The sequence below is a fragment of the Molossus molossus genome, unplaced genomic scaffold, assembly GCF_014108415.1.
Source record: "Molossus molossus isolate mMolMol1 unplaced genomic scaffold, mMolMol1.p scaffold_m16_p_6, whole genome shotgun sequence".
NCBI lineage: Eukaryota > Metazoa > Chordata > Mammalia > Chiroptera > Molossidae > Molossus > Molossus molossus.
Window position 1 is genome coordinate 86,550,233 of NW_023425399.1, and position 19,609 is coordinate 86,569,841.

The following is a 19,609-nucleotide window of genomic DNA, read 5'->3' on the forward strand; positions in this document are numbered from 1 at the left end:
AGAGGTGGTCAACAACCAACCTTCCTTACGTTTGGTTCGACCGCGTGACTCCTAGAGGCATTGCATGTACAGACTCACTTTGGAACAATATGCTACTTTCATGCCCATTGGCACAAAACTCCTGAAGGCTTCCTGTTATCCATCCTCATGAGCTTGACTTCCTACTTCCTAGACATTTACGGGATCTCACTGACTGTCCATGAATCAAACTGCCCCAATTAAGGACCATTTCTAATGAGAGCAGTTCTCACATTTCTCCATTTGGGATGTAAACAGCTTCTCTTTGCTCCTTGCTTCTTTTGTTAATGCCAATTCTTTTTCACCAAAAAAAAAAAAAAAATAGAAACCCCAATCCCAAGGGAACTTTAAGTAATAATAGCCTTTGTTATGGAATCTTGTCAAAGTCCTTTAGAACATATTTCTTCTCTCCTTTCCCCCACACCCTTTTCTTCACCCTGTTATATCTACTGAAAATGTTTAAATTTAAAAAAATCCATTTGTATTTGAGTCTTTGGTGCCCCCATTCTCCCTTGGGGAGTCAGTCATCTCCACTCACTCCTCGAACCCCTTCGAGGTTTGTCAGTGCCAGGACTGAGCAAGGTCTGAAGTCAGCCAACCCCTTGAATCCTTCTTCCTGACAGGGGTCACATTTGCAGTCTGGCACAGTAGCTTGCATAACAATACATTCCAGTGGGCTAATTTCACCCTTGAGTTCCTGCAAAACTCTCATTGAGGTGCCCTCCACTTGGTGATTTATCTAGATTTATTATGTCAATTTGGCAGAATAGCTCTGATACAACCACTGTTGGATTTAATAGCATTAGTCTTGCATTTCTAGGAACAATGCAGGACTGGCAATGTCCCTATGATCTTCTTCATTAAAAGCTAAGGTTTAAGAATTCACCCATGAGCTATCATTATTTCATCCTTTGGAGAATGCTCAGTTCCAACATCATCTATGTTCTATTCTCTTCTTAAGTTAAATGGTTCTCTCCGATTCACTGAAAGAAACTCATATCGCTCTTCAAATCTCATAAATAATGCTCATCTATTTCTTTGCATTTTGAACACAACTTTATGTTACTGTTCTTTCATACTGTAGCCTTTCCTGTTCTCATTATTTGAACCATATTTCAGTTTAGGAAAATAAACTAATGATTTCCTAAAATAAAATTTTTGATACTTCCAGTTGTCTGTGCAATTGGGAATGCAGGGAATATAGAATAATTTTGAATGGGATGAATTTTACAAAATCATCACATTTCTATTATAGCTACGTGCTCTAAAATTAGTAAACAACATAATGAGTGGTCATTCAAAATTCTAGAGGCACCAATTATAGTGATTAATAATCATTAATTAATATAAGAAATGTATTGTTCAGTAACCCTGTGTGGGACAAAGTGCAAGGTAACAAAATTCACCTAACTCAGAAGGCCGTTTCTGCCCCCAAGGACCTATCAGTGTGGAGTTGAGTCACATGTATCTGTAAATAAATAAATCAAGGTTCCATGGTGTAGGTGCCATATAACAGGTAAATGTGCAGGGAATAGTGGTTGCTTCCACATCCGGGGGAAAAAACTCTTTTCAGAGCAGAGTGAATGATGTTACTGAGCTGGGACTTGATGAATGGGTGGGTGAGTCCCGAGCAGATGGGAAGGGCAGGGGCATTAAACAGTGGCTGTGTGGTGTGGAGTGCAACAGAAATGGTAGCTGATAAGACTGGAGAAGACAGAAAAAACTGAAACCAAATCCTTAGGCAAACAGAGGCAATGAGGGTTTTAAATAATAATTTAATATGATCGAATTTGTGATATGAGCATTCTGACAGATTGTTTACGAGGTTATTATAAGAGCTGATGAAGGAAATGGCAGTGGGAATGAGAAGAGAATGGGTTTAATATCCAGTTAAGAGGTATATTTGAGTCCCTGCAACATGTGTTCAGGATGGTAGTGAACTGAGGAAGAGCAAGGTCAAGGGTGACACCCACCCCAGGATTCAGTTTTGGGTAACTAGGCACATGGTGACTCCAACAACTATAGGACTATAGGAAGAAGAGGAGGTTAGTAATAGTATTGGCTTGACTATTATGGGAAAGCTCTGTAAGCATCAAATGAACACATTTATTTTGATGTGGGGTATCCAAGTGAAGATTTCCAATAAATATTAAATAGTCTTGTGGTCAGGCTTAGAAATATAAATGGGGGAGCCACTACCATAGGGTTCAGTCAGTTTTGCATTCTGGCTCGATATTTTTCAGATACTCTGCTAAGAAGGACAGCAACAAAGATGAATAACAAATTATCTCTCTCTAAAGTCTAGAAGGAACAAAGAGACAGCTATTTATTGTATATTATTCTTCTCATATGTCAGCTATATGAATCTTATTCATATAAATGATTTGTTCTATATACAAATCCTTTGTCAATACAGATTTACCTTTCAACCACATTATTGTTTTAAATGATTCTTGATCATTCTTAAGAGTAGCTACTATCAAAGCAATGAATTACTAATATGATACACTTTCTGATGATATAAGAATAAATAGCTCGTTCCAGCTGGAAATCACTTAGCTGGAAGAATATACTTCTTACAGTATGCCCTTTGTATCACATCTTGTGAAGGGCATGTTAATTATACATTGTAAATCAATTAAGATTTGGCAGCTCTAGTGCCGTTTAGATAGAAGGAGAATTATTCCAACAGAACTCTTACTTTTACTCCTTTATTTTTTATTTTATTTTTTGTTGTTGTTAATCCTCACCCAAGGATATTTTTCCATTGATTTTTTTTTTTTTTTTTTAGATAAAGTGGAAGGGAGGGAGGGAGAGAGAGAGACACATCAATTGATTGCTTCCCACACAACCCCAACTGGGGTCAGGAATCAAACCCACAACTCAGATATACACCCTTGACTGGGAATCGAACCCAAGACCCTTTAGTCCATGGGCCAACATTCCAACTGCTGAGCCAAACCGGTCAGGGTACTTTAGCCCCTTTAAAATACCAACCCCCTTTGAAAAGTAAATGTATCAACATAAGTACAGTTGGCTTTCAGGAAAGAAATGAGAGTTGAAAAAAGAAAATGTGTGATTAAAAAATTACTATAGTTACCCTAATAAAAGTCAGGAATTCTACGACAAAAAAAAAAACAAAAACACACAATTAATTGTTTTTCTGAAGCAGTGTTTAAATAAATTGTAGAAATGGTAGCATCATTATGCATAAATGTATTTTATAAAACCCAAAGTGAAAATCATGTTCTGTCATTTTAATCCATAGTTAAATGGCACATATTCCCCTGGCTACCAGTTCATGCTTTGAGCAAGTTGACATGTACAAAGAATAACCTGAAGCGTCTGCAAGCTCTTGGGGAAAAAAGGAAACATTGATTAGACAGTTTTTTGGAAATGTGTGTTGACTTGTATTCACAACCTTTGCTAAAATGGATTGTTCACATAATGCAGCGAGTGTCCTGTGAATTCTACAGAACAGAAAATGTCAAACCCTGTTACTGGAAGTTTTCCAAGTGACCTCTTTTTTTTTTTTTTTTCCTATTATCATTAAACAGGGAAGGCCATGGCAAAATTTCAGTATTTGCTGTCAAAATGGCATTAGCCACGTTGTGTGGAGGGAAGATCATGGACAAATTAAGATGTAAGTTACTTTTTGTGTCTCTCTTTGCTTCTCTCTCCTGCATACCACATTCCCTCCCCCTCCTTCCTGCCGTGGCCCCTGCTCATTTGTGACTTTCCTCATGCTGTGACAGTTGTTAGAAATAGGATCTTTATTGATCTTCATTGATCTTCGGATTTTGTCATAGAAATATTTTCATATTACATAAGTGTTAATGAAATGAATGTTTTTCTTCTACTTACAGGTTATTATTATGTATAGCCCATGGAGTAGTATGAACTAGACTTTGTGATATTAAAGTAAGATATACATTAGTTCAAGTTCATTGTACTGTACTGCCCTATGGACAAGTTCGTCATTATAGGGACTTGAAGGCCTTGTTGGGTTGCCATCCTTTCTTAGGTAATCCAAAGCCAAAGCTTCCAGTATATTTCATCCTTCTTCTCAGTCAGTGCTGTTCAAATCACTAGAAACTCCAACCATTCCAAAGTAAACATTGCCAGGGTAGGGGGCATAGTTACTGCAGAGAACTATAGGCTGCGAATTAACTGGATGCCAATAAAAACATGATAGCCACTGTACTCTGAGTGATTATGGGGCTTTGTGTACCTTTTGTCATGAAATATGTTAGAGTTTTAAATCAACAAAACAGTGGGAGTTTTTTGGTTAATTGTAGATTAAGAAGCTGAGACTCAGAGTTAAAGTAAGTCCCATGACTAAAATGGTACCAGGATTGAAGCCTGACTATCTTCCCTATACCCATGGTTCTCAAATTTTAGTATGTGTAGAATCAGATGGAATACTTTTTTGGTTTTGGTTTTTAATCCCCCCCCCCAGGATATTTTTCTATTTATCTTCAGATAGAGTAGGAGGGAGGGAGAGGGAGAGAAACATCAATGTGAGAGAGACACACCGACTGGTTGCCTCCCACAGGACCCCAACCAGAGCCGAGCACTGAATCACAACCGAGGTACGTGACCGTGGCCGGAATCAAATCCGCAACTCATTGGTATGTGGACCGACGCTCTAACCATTGAGCTAAACCGGCCAGGGCACCTGGAGTGCTTTTTAAAACATATTTCTGGGCCCCACTCCCAGAATTTCTGATTCAGTGGGCCTCGGGCAGGGGTAGGGTGCAAGAATCTTTGTATCTAACTGGTTTAAAATGATGTATATGCTACTGTTTAAAAGAAAAATTTTTATTTATCTCTCTTCCTTATCCTAAATAATATGAATGTGTGTTATAATGTAAAGAGAGAAAGAACACTGTGATGGGAACGAGGAGTCCCAGGTTGTGAGCCCAGCTTAAGACTAATTTGCTGAGTTATCCTCAAATTAACTCAGCAAATTAGTGAAGGAAGTTACTTCACTTCTTTAGTCCTCAGGTTCCTTGTCCACTCTAAATGTGGCGATTTTGTTAGCTACCTATGTGGTCCCTCTTGGCTGCATTACCTGTGAGTCACAGCCTCTCCTAAACGTGGTCCCTTTTGCTTCTGGAGGCACCAAGAGTGAAGGAAGGTACAGAAAAATAAAAATAAAAAAAACCTTTGTTCTTTTGGAATTGCCCCACACGTGCTCCAAAGCAGAGTTGTAATGTCCAGGAGGCTTTTCTTTCAGGGTCAGGCTGCAAAGAGAAAGTTTAGCAAATGAGCCAGGGCAAAGGAGGAAACTTCTGAGGGTCTTGCCTGCTGACCTCATGTCACAATTGGCCACTTACGCTAAGAACATTAGATAAATGTTCTTTTTTTTAAAGTCTCAAGAAACATTTTCAAATACTTATTCAATGTTATAATGATAGGTACCTGGATGAGAGGGTCCCATATTAAAATAAGTTGGAGGAAAACGAGGACAGTTTTCTGCACTTTAGGACTCCTCTGAGCCTTTCATACACCAGCTTAATTCTGTGCCATCAAGGACCCTGGTTTTTCCCTCTGTCTACCCAGCTTTCCTCAGTATCAGATTTTATCCTTCTCCTGGGAGAAAAGTGGGTATAGCAGTTTCAGGAGTCATATCTCACCCCAGAGGTCCCCTAGCCCTAAAATCCCATTGCACAGACACCACCGGCCAGTTACTGCACCAGTTACCGGTAACAGGAATGACCATGGTGATCATGGAGGCATGCACTCTCACATCCTAGCCTGGGAAGGGCCACTGCTTTCGCTTAGCCTGGGAAGAAACTTGGGGCCAATAAAGATGAAGGGAATGACTGTTAGGTAAGTAATAACAATGTCTACACAGTTACAAAGCTCAAGATATAATAACTAAGATTTTGAGATCTTTACCAACTGTGAAGACCCGTACAGTCCTCTTGCAAGTCCAGGAATTCAGAGCAAGCAGTGTAACTGCTGCAGTACTTTTTCCTCCGCATCCCACCCCGCACCCAAAACTCCCATAATAAGGGGCAAGTATGCATGCTGTCTAGTGGCCCAAGTAGATCCTCTTCAGTAATGAACTCATGAGTCCCGTCGGAACTAAACTGTGTTCTCCAGAAATAAGCTTCAGAGTGTCACAAATTCTGCCAAAAAAAACCAGATAGTGTGATCCCGATGTATTATCACATCGCCCACTTCCAGAGCTGTGGACCTGACGTGTCCCCAGTTCTCTGACAGAGCAGTAACTCTTGGAAGAGTTAATCCCAGGAAGATGGTTTAAGTGATTTCCAGATAAGCCAGTGAAAGCAAGTTGACCAAAAAAATTTAGCTAAAAGCAATTTTTTCTGGAAAAACCTCTCCAAAATGTTAATTGGTCAGAAATCAATGTCCTTAGTCACCAGTGATAGTTATTGACTGAATGGGCAAGTAGGAGCAAATCTGCCCACAGACCGCAGTAGGTGACTTGGTTAGCTGCATATGAATGTTTTCACTTGTTGTCTTTTGCTGGCTTGCATTTAATAATAGAACAGGCAAAAGAGTGATTTTCTGCATTTTTTTTTATTTTTAATAAGAAAAAATAAAATGAAAGGATATGGAATTTTTCGGGATTTGAGGGTTTTGTTTTTCCTTCTTTAATTTCTAATTCCCTTTAAGCCAATGTACTAGCTGTGTTGTTTTTTTTTTAGCAATTTTTCCATTTTTGTGCATAGGGATGAAAGATATTTTGTTTGTCCCAATTAGCCCCTTAATGTTGGAGAGCACAGGACAAGAGTAATTGGCTGAAAATAAATTTGAAATCTTAAAATTCAAAGAAGTGGAAAACCACAGAAAATTTAAAGCTGAGTTTTTAAAACTTAAATGCATTAAAAGGAATGACAAACCCAGGTGGCACCACAATTGCCCATACTCAGGGCCACCAGGAGCCAATTAATATGCAGGTGTTCATTGTTCACCTCCAGGCAAGCTAGAGTATGAGGGCACCCCCTGCAATCGTAGGACTCAGCTACCTGAACATAAACTGACCTAATCTACTCCTCCTGTCTAATAGTTCTTGGACTGATCATAGCCCATTGTTTTAATGAGATGGAACACTTGTCTGTATTTCTGCTCAGGGTCATGTCCTAAGGATCCTAAAGAATTCTCAATGCAATGCTGTAGGCTTGGAATGCCAGGTGCTGTCCTAAAGTTTCTGGGGATGGAGGGCTTGTTTTGTTTTCTTTAAAAGACTAGCACCGTGTCAAGCATCATGTATTTGTTGAGCTTCTATGGCTGAACTGACTGTTCTGCCTCCATGCCTATCCCCAGGATAATATTTCTAATTCACCAGCGTGCCTTAAATTCTTCAGTATCTCCCCAAACATCTCTGTACACAATCTATACTCCTTCATGGAGCTTTTGAAGCTCTTCCTTTCTCCACCTCATCTCCCACCAGACACTGTGTATACTCCCAGGCTCCTGACAGAGTGAACTATGTGAATATCGCTGAGTGTGTCATGCTTGGGCATGCCTCTGCACATCCTGACCTGGCTTCCTGAGCCTGACTAACCCCTAATTGTCCTTTACACTTGGCCTAGAACTCACCTCTGTAAGGAACTCTTCCCTGACCCACTCCTCCCCCTGGGAACCCTCTCTCTGAGTTCCTGCTGCTCCTATATACCTTACTGTACACCCTACTGTTCCCATATTCACGCCACCATGTTACAATGTAAGGTGTCATATGATGCACGATGTAAGCATGTCGCTGTCATCCTCAACAGACTGGGACCTTCCAGAGGGCAAGACTAGGGCCTCCTTATTTTTCTGTATATTCATTGCTTAGTACAATTACACACATTTAATATGTGCTAAGTTAATTTTAGTTGAATGAATCAATGAATGTAAATTCTTCTACAACATCTGTCACTGTATAGTATTGTAGGAAGTATAATGGTGGTTTACAGTATAATTTAGAACACTGAAGAATATTTGCAATGGGGAAGCAAAGCCTAACTATGAAGCAAATTACAGGAAAAAAGTTATATGAATTTAGTAATAAAAATAACAGACAATCACTGTGTACTAGGTGCCAAGCACTATTCGAGTACTTTACATCTCAGTGCTTTTCACCTGTTAACTCATTTAATCCTTGAAAATTGTACCTTAGGGCCTAGAACTAAGGTACAAAAACATTTTTTGATAGCTTCTTTAGAGTCTCTTCATTTCTTTTTAAAAACCTGAGTGGCATTAACAGTCACTTTCCTTTAATCCCAGTGACCGAGCCCTAGTTTGTCTATTGCTTAACAAAACTTCATTGGCATAAATGAGGCTAACATTAGCTTCAGGTTTGTGAGAGGTCGCTGTTGGTACTCCTTCTGCTTTCGCTCTAGTTAGAGATGCCTAAATTGTTTCAGTGGGAGATTCAAAAGGCCCAGTCTACTTTTCAAAATGTGCCCTGGCCTAGAAAATCTCAAGATCAAGCCTGGCCTAGAAGATCCTCAGGATGGCCCAATTATAGCTGAATCAACCTCCCTAAAAGCAAACAAAATGGTAACTCTAATAAGCAAGTTCATTACTTTTCCTAGGGTTCTTTCCCCCCTTTTCATTGGAATTCTTGAGTGTCTATATTTGGAATGCCATAAGAGTTTTTTGCTATAAGAGGAGTTTTTTGCCTTTGGCAACCTTTTTATTTTTGACAAAGTATAAGGAAACATTAGAGATAAAATTCACTAAGTAAACATCGTGAAAGTAGATGAGAGCAACATTAATTTTGTTACACAGTAGAATTTCTATAGCCTCATAGTTGATAAACTATTTGAAACAAAGCAGAAATTTTTTATAACTGGAGTATTTAAAGAAAATGAGAGCCAATTCACATCCTTAACACATAATTCAATGAAAGTCTGTAATATGGTTAGCATCTGACTGCAGTATAAAAAGAATGTCTCCAGATTACATTTTGACCTTGAAAAAGTAAGCCCCAAATGAACAAAGGTAGCACACTGAATTTACAATAGTTTAATCCCAGCCTCTGTGCTGCCCTCATTGCAAACTAGCATGGTGACAAACTATTTGATAGCAAACCCTTTCGTTCCAATAGTGGTTTTCCACAGAGGAATTATAAAGTACCTTGGGAAATTATGCCATTAATATTCATTAATTGCACATAGTGGCAGAAGCTGAAAAACAGAGGCCCAATAAAGCCATAGGCTGTGCTGAGAATAATCTCAGACCCTGACTTTACCTCATTGATCATCCACAAGGCCAGGCTTCCTCTTGACTGCATGAGTCAAAAGACCCTTCCCTGTAAATCAAATGCCTTCCGCCCAGAACACAATGATTTATAGAAAGTTTTCTGCTTCTGTGGAGAGTTAATCAAGTGTTTTTGTTACCTCCTTATCCCCATTGTGTCTTTCATTTTTCAATATTTTAAACCAAAACCAAACCCAAGTGATGATATAGATGCATTAATAGCTATCTAGCTACACACACACACACATACACACACACACACACACATACCAATGCTGTAGTTTCATTTTCATTGTATGTTTCAAACAAGGTCAGCATATTTCTTACATATACAAAATTTTCTCCCATTGAGTTATAAGTTAACAATTGACTTAAAAATAACAATGTTAGGTTCTCTCTTATCAAAATATGCTGATTTTATCCAAATTACTAGTTAATACTATGTACCAGAATCATCTACAAAGAGACACCAAAGAAAACACCCTGCCAGAAATATTTCAGCCTAAAAATTAGCTCTTATATTATTCTTTCATAAATATTATTTATTCTGCCATATTTTTGTTATTGGAAGCAAATAAGTTGAACCGAAATGGTAGGGAATGTATACATGATGAATGAATATCTTTCCTTTCTCTTCCATCAGATATTTTCTCAATGATTTCTGACTCCAGTGGGGTGATGGTTTATGGACGATATGATCAATTCTTGCGAGAAGTTCTCAAACTACCCACAGCAGTTTTTGAAGGTCCTTCATTTGGTTACACGGAACAGTCAGCTAGATCCTGTTTCTCTCAACAGGTAGGGAAGAGCGTGTTTAATAGTATCTTTCAAACAGCGGTTGCTTTCCTTCTATATGTCACTTCAACTCACTACTTAGGACAAGTTTTTTTTTAATGATAACCTGTAGTATATCTTCCAGTCTCTGACAAATGACCATAAGTGGGTAACTAAACTTTACACAACTAGATAATGATAATAGGCTATGTCTCCTGACTATGACCCAGGCACTATGCTAAGTTTTTTACTTGTATTGTCAAATTTAAACCTACAACAACCCTATAGTCTCAGTATCATTATTATTACTGTATTATCAAAAGGACTGAATTATCACTCAGCCTCACATGACACACAAGTCTGACCCACCACCAAGTTTCCCAGAGTTGAGCAAAGAAGACAAAAAGATATGGCACATGCCATGTTGCAGTGTGGGATTCCCAAAATATGATAGAAGTGGCTACCTAAAGCTTCCACGACATGACACATTTACGGCTCAGAATGCCATGTTTCACCTGGGGTTGGTACAAGTTAGCCCAGGAAGCTGCTGAGTTTGGGACTACTCCATGTGTGTGTCTCTCCAGTCATGTAGAAAGTCTCCATCTCTAGCATCATTCTCCAGCACTGCACAGTGGTAGTTTACAAATCCATAAATTGAAAGTTTGTTTACACCCTTTTAAAAATCCAAACTAATTAGAAAGTCTTCTAAAAAGATCCCCTAAAAAGGAAATCAATGCATAGGAACCACTGAAAAGCTACATTTACTGTCTAGCTGGTAAACTTTATCATTCTGTTTCCTTCGTGATCTAGAAAGTCAAAAGTGCCTCAGACATCACTGCAGTCATGGATATATGTAAATTTATGTTGGATTATAAACATATCCATACAATAAATAAGGGAAGGAATAGTTTGATACAGTAAGTACTAACTCTTCTCCTGTGGCATCTTACCCAGGAAGCCTTTCTGACCCCACACCCCCCACCCCAAGGCTGGCTGAGGTGCCTGATCTCTGCCCCAGGCAGGACTTGGTGATTGATGAGAAGTTCTGGGCCATGAAGTTGTACAGAAGGAGGCTTAGGTGAATAGATCCATAGTCCTCTTTCAAATTCCCTTTGGAGTTGGTGACATTGGAAGGGATCCATTCACCAAATTCTGCTGATTTTACTTTCTAAAAGTTTTTCAGATCTCTTTCCTTATCATCATCTATTGCCTAGCCTGTTGCATTAAGCCCTAAAGTAATCTCTCTGCCTCTGAATTTATTTGTTTGTTTGTACATTTGTTTATTTTAGGTAGTATATAATAGAATCTTCAGTAAATGTATTAATGCTTCAGTATATTTCACATTAAAAATTAGCTAGAATAGTAAGATTTAAAAATTTTTATTATGACCTATATATTCAAAAAGAATTATATAGGAGGTTGCTATTGCTTAAAATTCCTTCTGCAATATCCTATAGATATTCCCATTTTACATAATCTTTTATGTATCCTCAATGAGGGGAAATTTATACATGTTGAAATTATAATATTTTTTTAAACTTCCAGTTATTTTTACCAGTATGATAGTCAAAATGAATAAGACCATTTGAAGTACAAAAAGAGGAAACACAAGTGACTGGCCAGGTGGCTCAGTTGATTGAAGCATCAACCCGTACACCAAAAAAGTTGTGGGTTCCATTACCAATCAGGGCACACACCTAGGCACACCTAGGTTGCAGGTTCAATCCCCATTTGGGATACAATTCATCTCTCTCTCTCTCTCTCTCTCTCTCTCTCTCTCTCTCTTTCTCTCTCCCTCTCTCTCTCTCCTTTGCTCTTCCTCTAAAATCAATAAACATCCTCTGGTGAGGATAAAAAAATTAAGAGGCAACACAAGTAAAAATAATAAGGCCCACTTATTTTTATGCTTTATAAACCGGCTATAATAGCAGTTTGATGGATGAAATTCCAAAATTGTTTTAATTGCTTCATTGGAAAAAGTACAAGCCACTTCAAATGATTGTTTTGAAAGACAGAATACGTATATAAATTATGGGAGCTTTTAAAAAATACTATCTCATGACTTATACTTTACATAATTTATCTTTTAATAATAATGTTTATATCAATCCTACAAAGAGTTTAAAGTATTTAGTACTACAGGGGAGGCTAAAATTGTAAATATCTGCTGATTAATCAAAGAGTACTAAAACGGTTGTCTTGTGAATTACTAGTGTAAGGAATAGCCTTTAAAAAGGCACTATAGTCCTTTAGGACTAATTTCTTGTCTAAAGAAATAAAACTATCCCATCCAACCTCATATTCTAAATCAAAATTTTAAATAAAATAGTGATTTTTTGGCATATAAACATGTAATTTCTTGTCATTCATTCTATTAAAATATCATGTATTAATATAACTTCTCTTTTGTTATTTTAAAAGAAACTTATAGACGCAATACATTCATTTTATATATCAGAAGGGACCGGTATAATGAGACAGAAGCAGCTGGAATTAAAAGATACATAAAGAGAGAAGAGAATTTATTTAGATGTAGATTATTCTCTCTTAATGGGGAGGATTGCTTCCTCTTAACAGCATTCCCTTCTGAACTAGTACAGTAGAACCTTTCACGTTGACCATGAAATATTTAGTACTCACAGAGACTGAGGAAGTTTGCAAGGGAAGTTATTCTACAAAGGAAGAATACTGATATGGGGATTGTAGTGTCTGCTATGACACACAATTGGGTAAAACTTTATGGAAATTCTTCATCTTTCTGCATCATTTTCATACTGTCTCTTCTATATAAAAGTGATGCTCTCAAAATGGTTTTTCTCCCTGTGATAATATTGACTCAGCCTCAGTGGAGATGATTCAGTTCTGTGTATAAGTATAAAACACAATCAATGTTTTAAATTTTGCCTAACTTAAGTTTCAAGTTCTCTTTCTTCATATATTGGAGGGTAATGGGATGTCTTGTTCCTTCAATCTCAAACAATAGTTGCATAGCAGGTAAATTACACTTATCCTCTGTTCTAAACTATTGTGGGGCTTTTGTTTTGTTTTGTTCGATGCAGAAAAAAGTCACGTTAAATGGTTTCTTGGACACACTCATGTCAGATCCTCCCCCGCAATGTCTGGTCTGGCTGCCCCTTCTGCATCGACTGGCAAATGTAGAAAATGGTGAGTAGTTACTACTAAGCTAAGGCAGGTTTGTTAATCATTGAAATGAGGTGATCAAGTCTATAGTTATTAAGCCAAGGTCACTCTTTAAGGGAAATTTAGTTGTTTTGAGATTTGTTTAGGATGGAACTAACCAATCTTCCTGATCAGTAAAGCCTTATGGGTGTATTGCAAAATTAAGACTGTCAATTCTAAAAGCGTATTTAGTCTTACTCTTGTACCTCTCAGATGTGGCGTACAGACTCGATACAACAGAAGAATCTCAATAATGCATGTAATATTTTCTAGTATTTGTTTTAGGTCTGAATTTCCAAGATTGGTTTACACTGGCATTGACTATTTCTTCCTAGGCACTCAGCCAGGAAAAGGTGGAGGAGAAGGAAAAAAATTGGATGAGAGAAGCTTACTTATCTTTTATCATATGCTCCAAATTATAAGCTTTCAATGGTTGTATTTATGTAAAAGATAAAAGTAGTGCAAATTTTTGTAACATGCTTTTTTACAGGGGCAAGTATTTATAGGATAAAAGTAGTTAATATTGATATATACAAATTTAAATGTAAAATACAGTTCAGAACAAGATTTAAAGAAATTTAAACATGGAACAATTCAGTGCCTCCTTCTAATCTTTAGATGTTCTTTATTATTCTATTTAAGTCTGAGATTTTTCTTACTTAAATAGAAAATAATGTATCCCATATCTCTTATTAGAATCTTAACTTCTATACAATTTTTGAATATACATTGGAAGTAAAGTTAGCTTAATTTTAAATTCCCATTCAGAACTTCTAGCATCTGCCCTTATTATCTCTCTTAGTTACAAGATATAAATGTATCCTGTTTTGCTCATGGAGAAGATTCAAAGAATGAATTAACTAGGTTCTCTGTAATCACTACCAAGCATAAAATTATTTTTGTTTCTTACTCATCTGCAGAAACAAAGGGCAGTCAAGGTTCGGATTATGCAACCTGAGTTCATATCACTGTTCACAATTTCAGAGCTAGTCATCTTCCAATCATGAAGCTGCAATTTCATTCCTCTAGCTCGGTATTTCCTGTTACAGGATATTTGTTTTTTGGGCCCTGTCAGAGTTGTGTCTAAATTCAGGTATCATTCAGGCCTTCTCAAGAGCCAGAAAAGGAAGGATATGTTGCTTAGTCAAAAGACAGTACATCCAGAACAGGTTATGTCTTTGTTTATACAATTTGCTTTTTATCTTTATTTATTCTCATTTACATTATTTTCCCTGGTGGTTAGCCAGAGAATAACTTGACCAAGGGCAAGAATTGCTGTTGTTTACAATCTTTAGCTCATACATATAGACAGTTACTTGGATTTGATCATTTGTTAGCTTCAAATTTCAACTGTTTTACTTTGTCTGCTTTTTAATTCAAATTTTCTGCCAAAGAAAGTTATGTGTATTGAGCTATCTGAATTAGAACTGTATTTAGATAATTTACACATCTTTTGGGGCTCTATCCATCTGACTCTCAGGAAAGAAAACAAATCTGTTCATTAAATAGAGGCAACCTCATTCAAATAAACCCATTACCTACTTCATTTTTAAAAAGAATAGCTCAATTCTCTCATTCAGTTTTCCCACTCTCCTTCCATTTTACTTTCTTTTTCCTTCCTCTCATTTCCCATTCCTCTAATATTTGCTCTCTGCCCACTGGAGAGTGATCTGTGTTCATCCACTGTGCTCTTCAGTTTTCCAATGAGCTGTGCTGGCCTCCTGGAGACAGAGAGCAGTTTGGGGAAAAGGCTGGCCAGTTTGGATAATTTATATTCTTATGGTGTAAGAGATGAGAGTAGAAAGAGCAAATGGCATTACAGAACTTTGTTGTTAAAAGTATACCCATCCTCCATTTCATTTCATTTCTTCCACCTCCACACGCATGCTTGAAAAGGGCAATGCTTCTCTCAGCCAAAACTGACTATCGTCTGAAATCATGCCACAAAGCAGAAAAATGCAATTCCCATTAGGCTGTGTTTTGCCTTATTCTGGCTCATACTTTGGTTTTCTTATTTTTTTCTTCATTTACTGCCCCCTTAGTCTTCCATCCGGTTGAGTGTTCCTTCTGCCACAGTGAGAGTATGATGGGATTTCGCTACCGATGCCAACAGTGTCACAATTACCAGCTCTGTCAGGACTGCTTCTGGAGGGGACATGCTGGTGGTTCTCATAGCAACCAGCACCAAATGAAAGAGTACACATCATGGGTAAGGCAAAGTCCAGGCAGTGCTTAAAGTTGGATGTGTGAGTGTTACCCAGAATGCAAGGGAATATCAAGGATGGTGACAGAATTAAGGAACAAACACCCTGTAGTCTAACATTTCTTCCTTCCCCCTTCCTTCCAACCCCCCATTTTACTGAGATCTCTTATATATCATATCTGAACCCAGTGTGGCTTCCTGAGGCTTAAAATATAGAAGACTCAAACTACATCACTTCTTGAAATATAGATAATTCAGTACTGATTTAGATAACTGCACAGCATGCACCTTCTGGAACATAATCTCATTTTCACAGTAAGTGAAGGTTCTTTTCAACTTTTGATGTTTTGGGGTTTTGTTGTTGTTTTGTCGTTTTTTTGTGTGTTTTGTGGGATTTGCTTACAGATGATTGCTAGTTTCTTTTTTCTTAGATTCTGGAGTTCTCTTAAGTACATGCCTGGAAAATAAAGGAAAGGTGTGTGAGCTTGTAGGCTTAATGATGCTGTTTCATTTTACTTTGGGGGGAAGTGGGTGATGTGGTTGCATTAGCAAATCATCTTTTCATGACTAGTGCAAGTGAGCGAGCAACTCACTAAAGGTGACCTGTGAGTGTCCGTCCCTGTGGTGGATATATTCTCAAGAGCGCATGGCACTGGGTCTACAGAAAGAATTTGGCTCCGTGAGCTTGCTGTTCAAATGGTTTAGTTTGCTGACCCCTGCCTCAGTGAGACTCAAAGACCCCGTGATGTTGTTCTTGTGCTCTGTGAAAGTATTGCTCTATGTAAGGACTGGTTTTCATGGGAGATATGTACCATCATCCCTACCAACCCCTCTTGAAGTAGTTCTTTCATAAGAAAATGCAAACTTTTTATGAGTTCTTTCTCTATATTTTAATGTATTTCCATTCAACATATAGTCCTTATTTTAAAAATAACTTGTTTTTTTTAAAAAAGGAAAATCTTCAGAATATGCATTTAACTCACAGTGTTCTAGGAATTATTATCGGGAACTGATGTTCAGTGTAAATATATTAATTGTTTAGCATCTGTCAGATTCTGAGTTTTAGTGACAGTTCTTCACTAAGACATCAAATACTGAGGGACCGTTCTAAGGCCACTCTCACTGTAGGCCATGTCATATGCTGAGGATGGATATACTGCCACAGATGATGAGATACAATTTACTATAGAAGATAGAAGAAAGCACTTACTCTTTTCTTATTATCAACATATTACCAATTTTTAAACTTGTTCTATCCCAAATTCTGGAAGGTTGGTGTTTGAAGACTAATCATTTTTTATTGTTTTTTTATGTGAATGCTAAAATAGGATAAGGAGCCCTTTTCTTAAGGATTGAGGATTCTAAAATTATTTGGCAAGACAACGTTTTTACAAAGTTGAATTAGACTCCTCAAGAAGATAAAGGAGTCCCAATATTTACGGAGTAAAAAGTCTTATTTTGTTACTGTTTTAAGTGTTCTAAGAACTACATGTCCTAGCAAAAACCAAAGTGGAACTTCCTGAACAATGTTCCTACTATTTAGCTTTTTAATAATAAGGACAAAAGTCACGGCATTATATTGACGATTATGGGCTCTATGTGTAAAAGAAAGTGAAAAAAATTATAACTGGTTTCTCGTGGAAAGGAAAAAATTGGATAAATTATTTTTGATAATTTTGGCTGTGAGATATTAGGGTAAATATTCCACCAATATAAATGAAAAAGAGGTGGCATGATACTCTGAAAAGAACATGGATTTTAAATTCTCAAGACTCAAATTGAAGTTTCATTTTTACTTTTAGTTAGATGCCTTTTGCCACACCTGAAACAGCTTACACCTGAATTCCTGCAAAACCTCTTGCTCATCTCCTTCCTTCCTTCTTAAGTGGGAGCAATCTTTCCAAAATCAGGTCTGCTGCTGCCGCCTCTGTGATTTAAACATTTCATTGTCTCCTCCTACACTTGAGATACATTGATGTGACATATAAGGACTTTAATGATCTGCCTCCTTCTCTCCTATTGTTCCTCCATCTGGATTTATCTTCCCAGTTCCCTGAGTTTTTGTCAAAAGGACTCCTGCTGGTCCATTAAGTCCCAGCTCAGGCGTCCCATGCACAGTGAGTGCTCCTACTTATCACAGCATTTGCTGACACTAAGCAGCAGGAAGCACCTACCTTGTTGGCTTGTTTACCACCGAGCAGACTCCCTGGCGTAGAGTAGATACTCAAAGAGGGTTTCTTGAATGAGTGAATGAATGAATGATTATCTACTATGAAAGCAAATCATCCAATAAAGTGTTACATAAATGTTAGTTATCACCACTGTATTTCTTCTTCTTTCCAGAAATCACCTGCTAAAAAGCTAACTAATGCGTTAAGCAAGTCCCTGAGCTGTGCTTCCAGCCGTGAACCTTTGCACCCCATGTTCCCTGACCAGCCTGAGAAGCCACTCAACTTGGCCCACATCGTGTGAGTATGTCTTGCCCTCCCCAGTGAGAGACATCTTTCTTCATTGACACATGTCTGGATCCATACAAAAGCAATTTCATATCCATTGTCAGGGGCCTAGTTTTAAAATTTAATTTTAAAAAATACTGAATGAGCCCTAGCCAGATGTCTCACTTGGTTGGAGCATCATCCTGTACACCAAAAGGTTGGGGTTTGATTCCCAGTCAGGGCATATACCTAGGTTGTGTGTTCAATCTCTGCTGGGATATGTACAGGAGGCAGCTGATCCATGTTTCTCTCTCTCTCTCTCTCTCTCTCTCTCTCTCTCTCTCTCTCTCCCTCTCTCTCTCTCTCCCCCTTCTTTGCCCTCCCTCCCTCTCTCCCCTTCTCTAAAAAAACCTATAAACATCCTCAAGTTAGGATTAAGAGAAAATACTGAATATAATGTCATTATAATTTTGTCGTAGAGGTATACAGTACAAGTGCCCAGCTGTACAAGTAAAGTATGCAACACTAATATAATTCACCTAGAGATGAAACAGCATAGTTATAAAATATGGATGTTAGTGGAGCTGACACAACTGGAAGTTAATAATCAATGGAATTACCATGGGAAGAAAATTTTAAAGCACACTTTACCTTAACGTCATATGTGCTTGGAGTCCTAAATATAAAAGCCCTTTGTTTTATTTATTTATTTATTTATTTTTGGCTGTCAGTTGCCTTGACGATGGCAGCAATCCTTCAAATTGTTGTTGTTTTATCCCATGTTACCTAACTTTAGAAGAATCATAGCCTAAGAGGGGGATTGGTGGGAAAATTCATCAGAACATCCAAATAATGGACTTTTAAAAAATCTTTGTCCAAAGTATGTGTGAGTGTGGTGGACAGAGGGTACTGGGCCACAGCACAGTGCCAGCACCCACCCCATCCTCCTCCCATGCCTGGAGCCTCTCAGGCCTCAGTGGCCAAGACAACAGGGGAGAAGATGTTTTTTTCATTGGTGTTGTCTTGGGCTCAGAAGAAGAAAGGAGCTCATTACCTGTTTCTAAACACAAGTAAATTAGGAACTATGTAGTCATCGGTGCCTCAGAAAGCCTCTAGAACAAGTGGTTCCCTCTCCTTGTGGACTGCCTTTCATTTGCAAGTTCAGCAGGACCTGCAGCACTGCAGAGCCTCTGTTTACATGTTGGCATCAAGAGGTGGGCTGATCAGACCTCCTGATATTAGGAATTCACCAATGCCAGGTTCATGCTTCAGGCAGTTCAGAACATGGCCCATATGCAGCACTGTTGTGGCTCTGAGACCCTTGTGAAAGCAGTAACTCTTTTGTCTAATGGACCTACGCAAGTACCATCAAATGGTTTGTGTTGTGGCATGTCTGTGAACTTCAGACATGGCTTTGTTTGGTTTGGTCCCAAGTGGCTTTGAGGGTTCACTGTCCTCAGCCATATGCAGTCAGGAGGCTCCAGTGCTGACATGGGCTAAGCATCCAAAAACCAATGTAAACCGACTCCGTAGAATGTGGTAACTTCTTTTTGGAAATTTTGCTACTAAAAATAAGCCTTAAAATAAACCAGGTGTAAATAAACGTGGAGAGTGTTCCAAAGCGCCAACCACTATCAGGAAATGACCTCGTGCGAGCTGTTCCTGTTAAGGTCTCAACTTTCCTTCCATAGCCAGAGATGACCACTACATTGTTAATGAACAAACAAAATGAAGTGAGGGCAAGTCTGTGCTCTGCCACAGAGTCACTTTCTACCAG

The 19,609-nt window shown here is 38.2% G+C and overlaps 1 protein-coding gene across 35 annotated transcripts in view; it reads left to right on the forward strand.

Annotated features, from left to right (window-relative positions):
• The window catches only part of DTNA (dystrobrevin alpha), a 366,392-nt gene that overhangs the window by 282,705 nt on the left and 64,078 nt on the right, over window positions 1–19,609 (forward strand). For 32 of the 35 annotated variants that reach the window (XM_036246103.1, XM_036246104.1, XM_036246100.1 and 29 more), the window contains 5 exons: window positions 3,576–3,661; window positions 9,884–10,038; window positions 13,074–13,179; window positions 15,237–15,403; window positions 17,741–17,865. In XM_036246103.1, the coding sequence (XP_036101996.1) occupies window positions 3,576–3,661; window positions 9,884–10,038; window positions 13,074–13,179; window positions 15,237–15,403; window positions 17,741–17,865 (639 nt within the window). Of the gene's footprint in view, window positions 1–3,575; window positions 3,662–9,883; window positions 10,039–13,073; window positions 13,180–15,236; window positions 15,713–17,740; window positions 17,866–19,609 lie in introns of those variants that run through there. The other 3 variants (XM_036246112.1, XM_036246114.1, XM_036246115.1) reach the window with 2 other exon arrangements.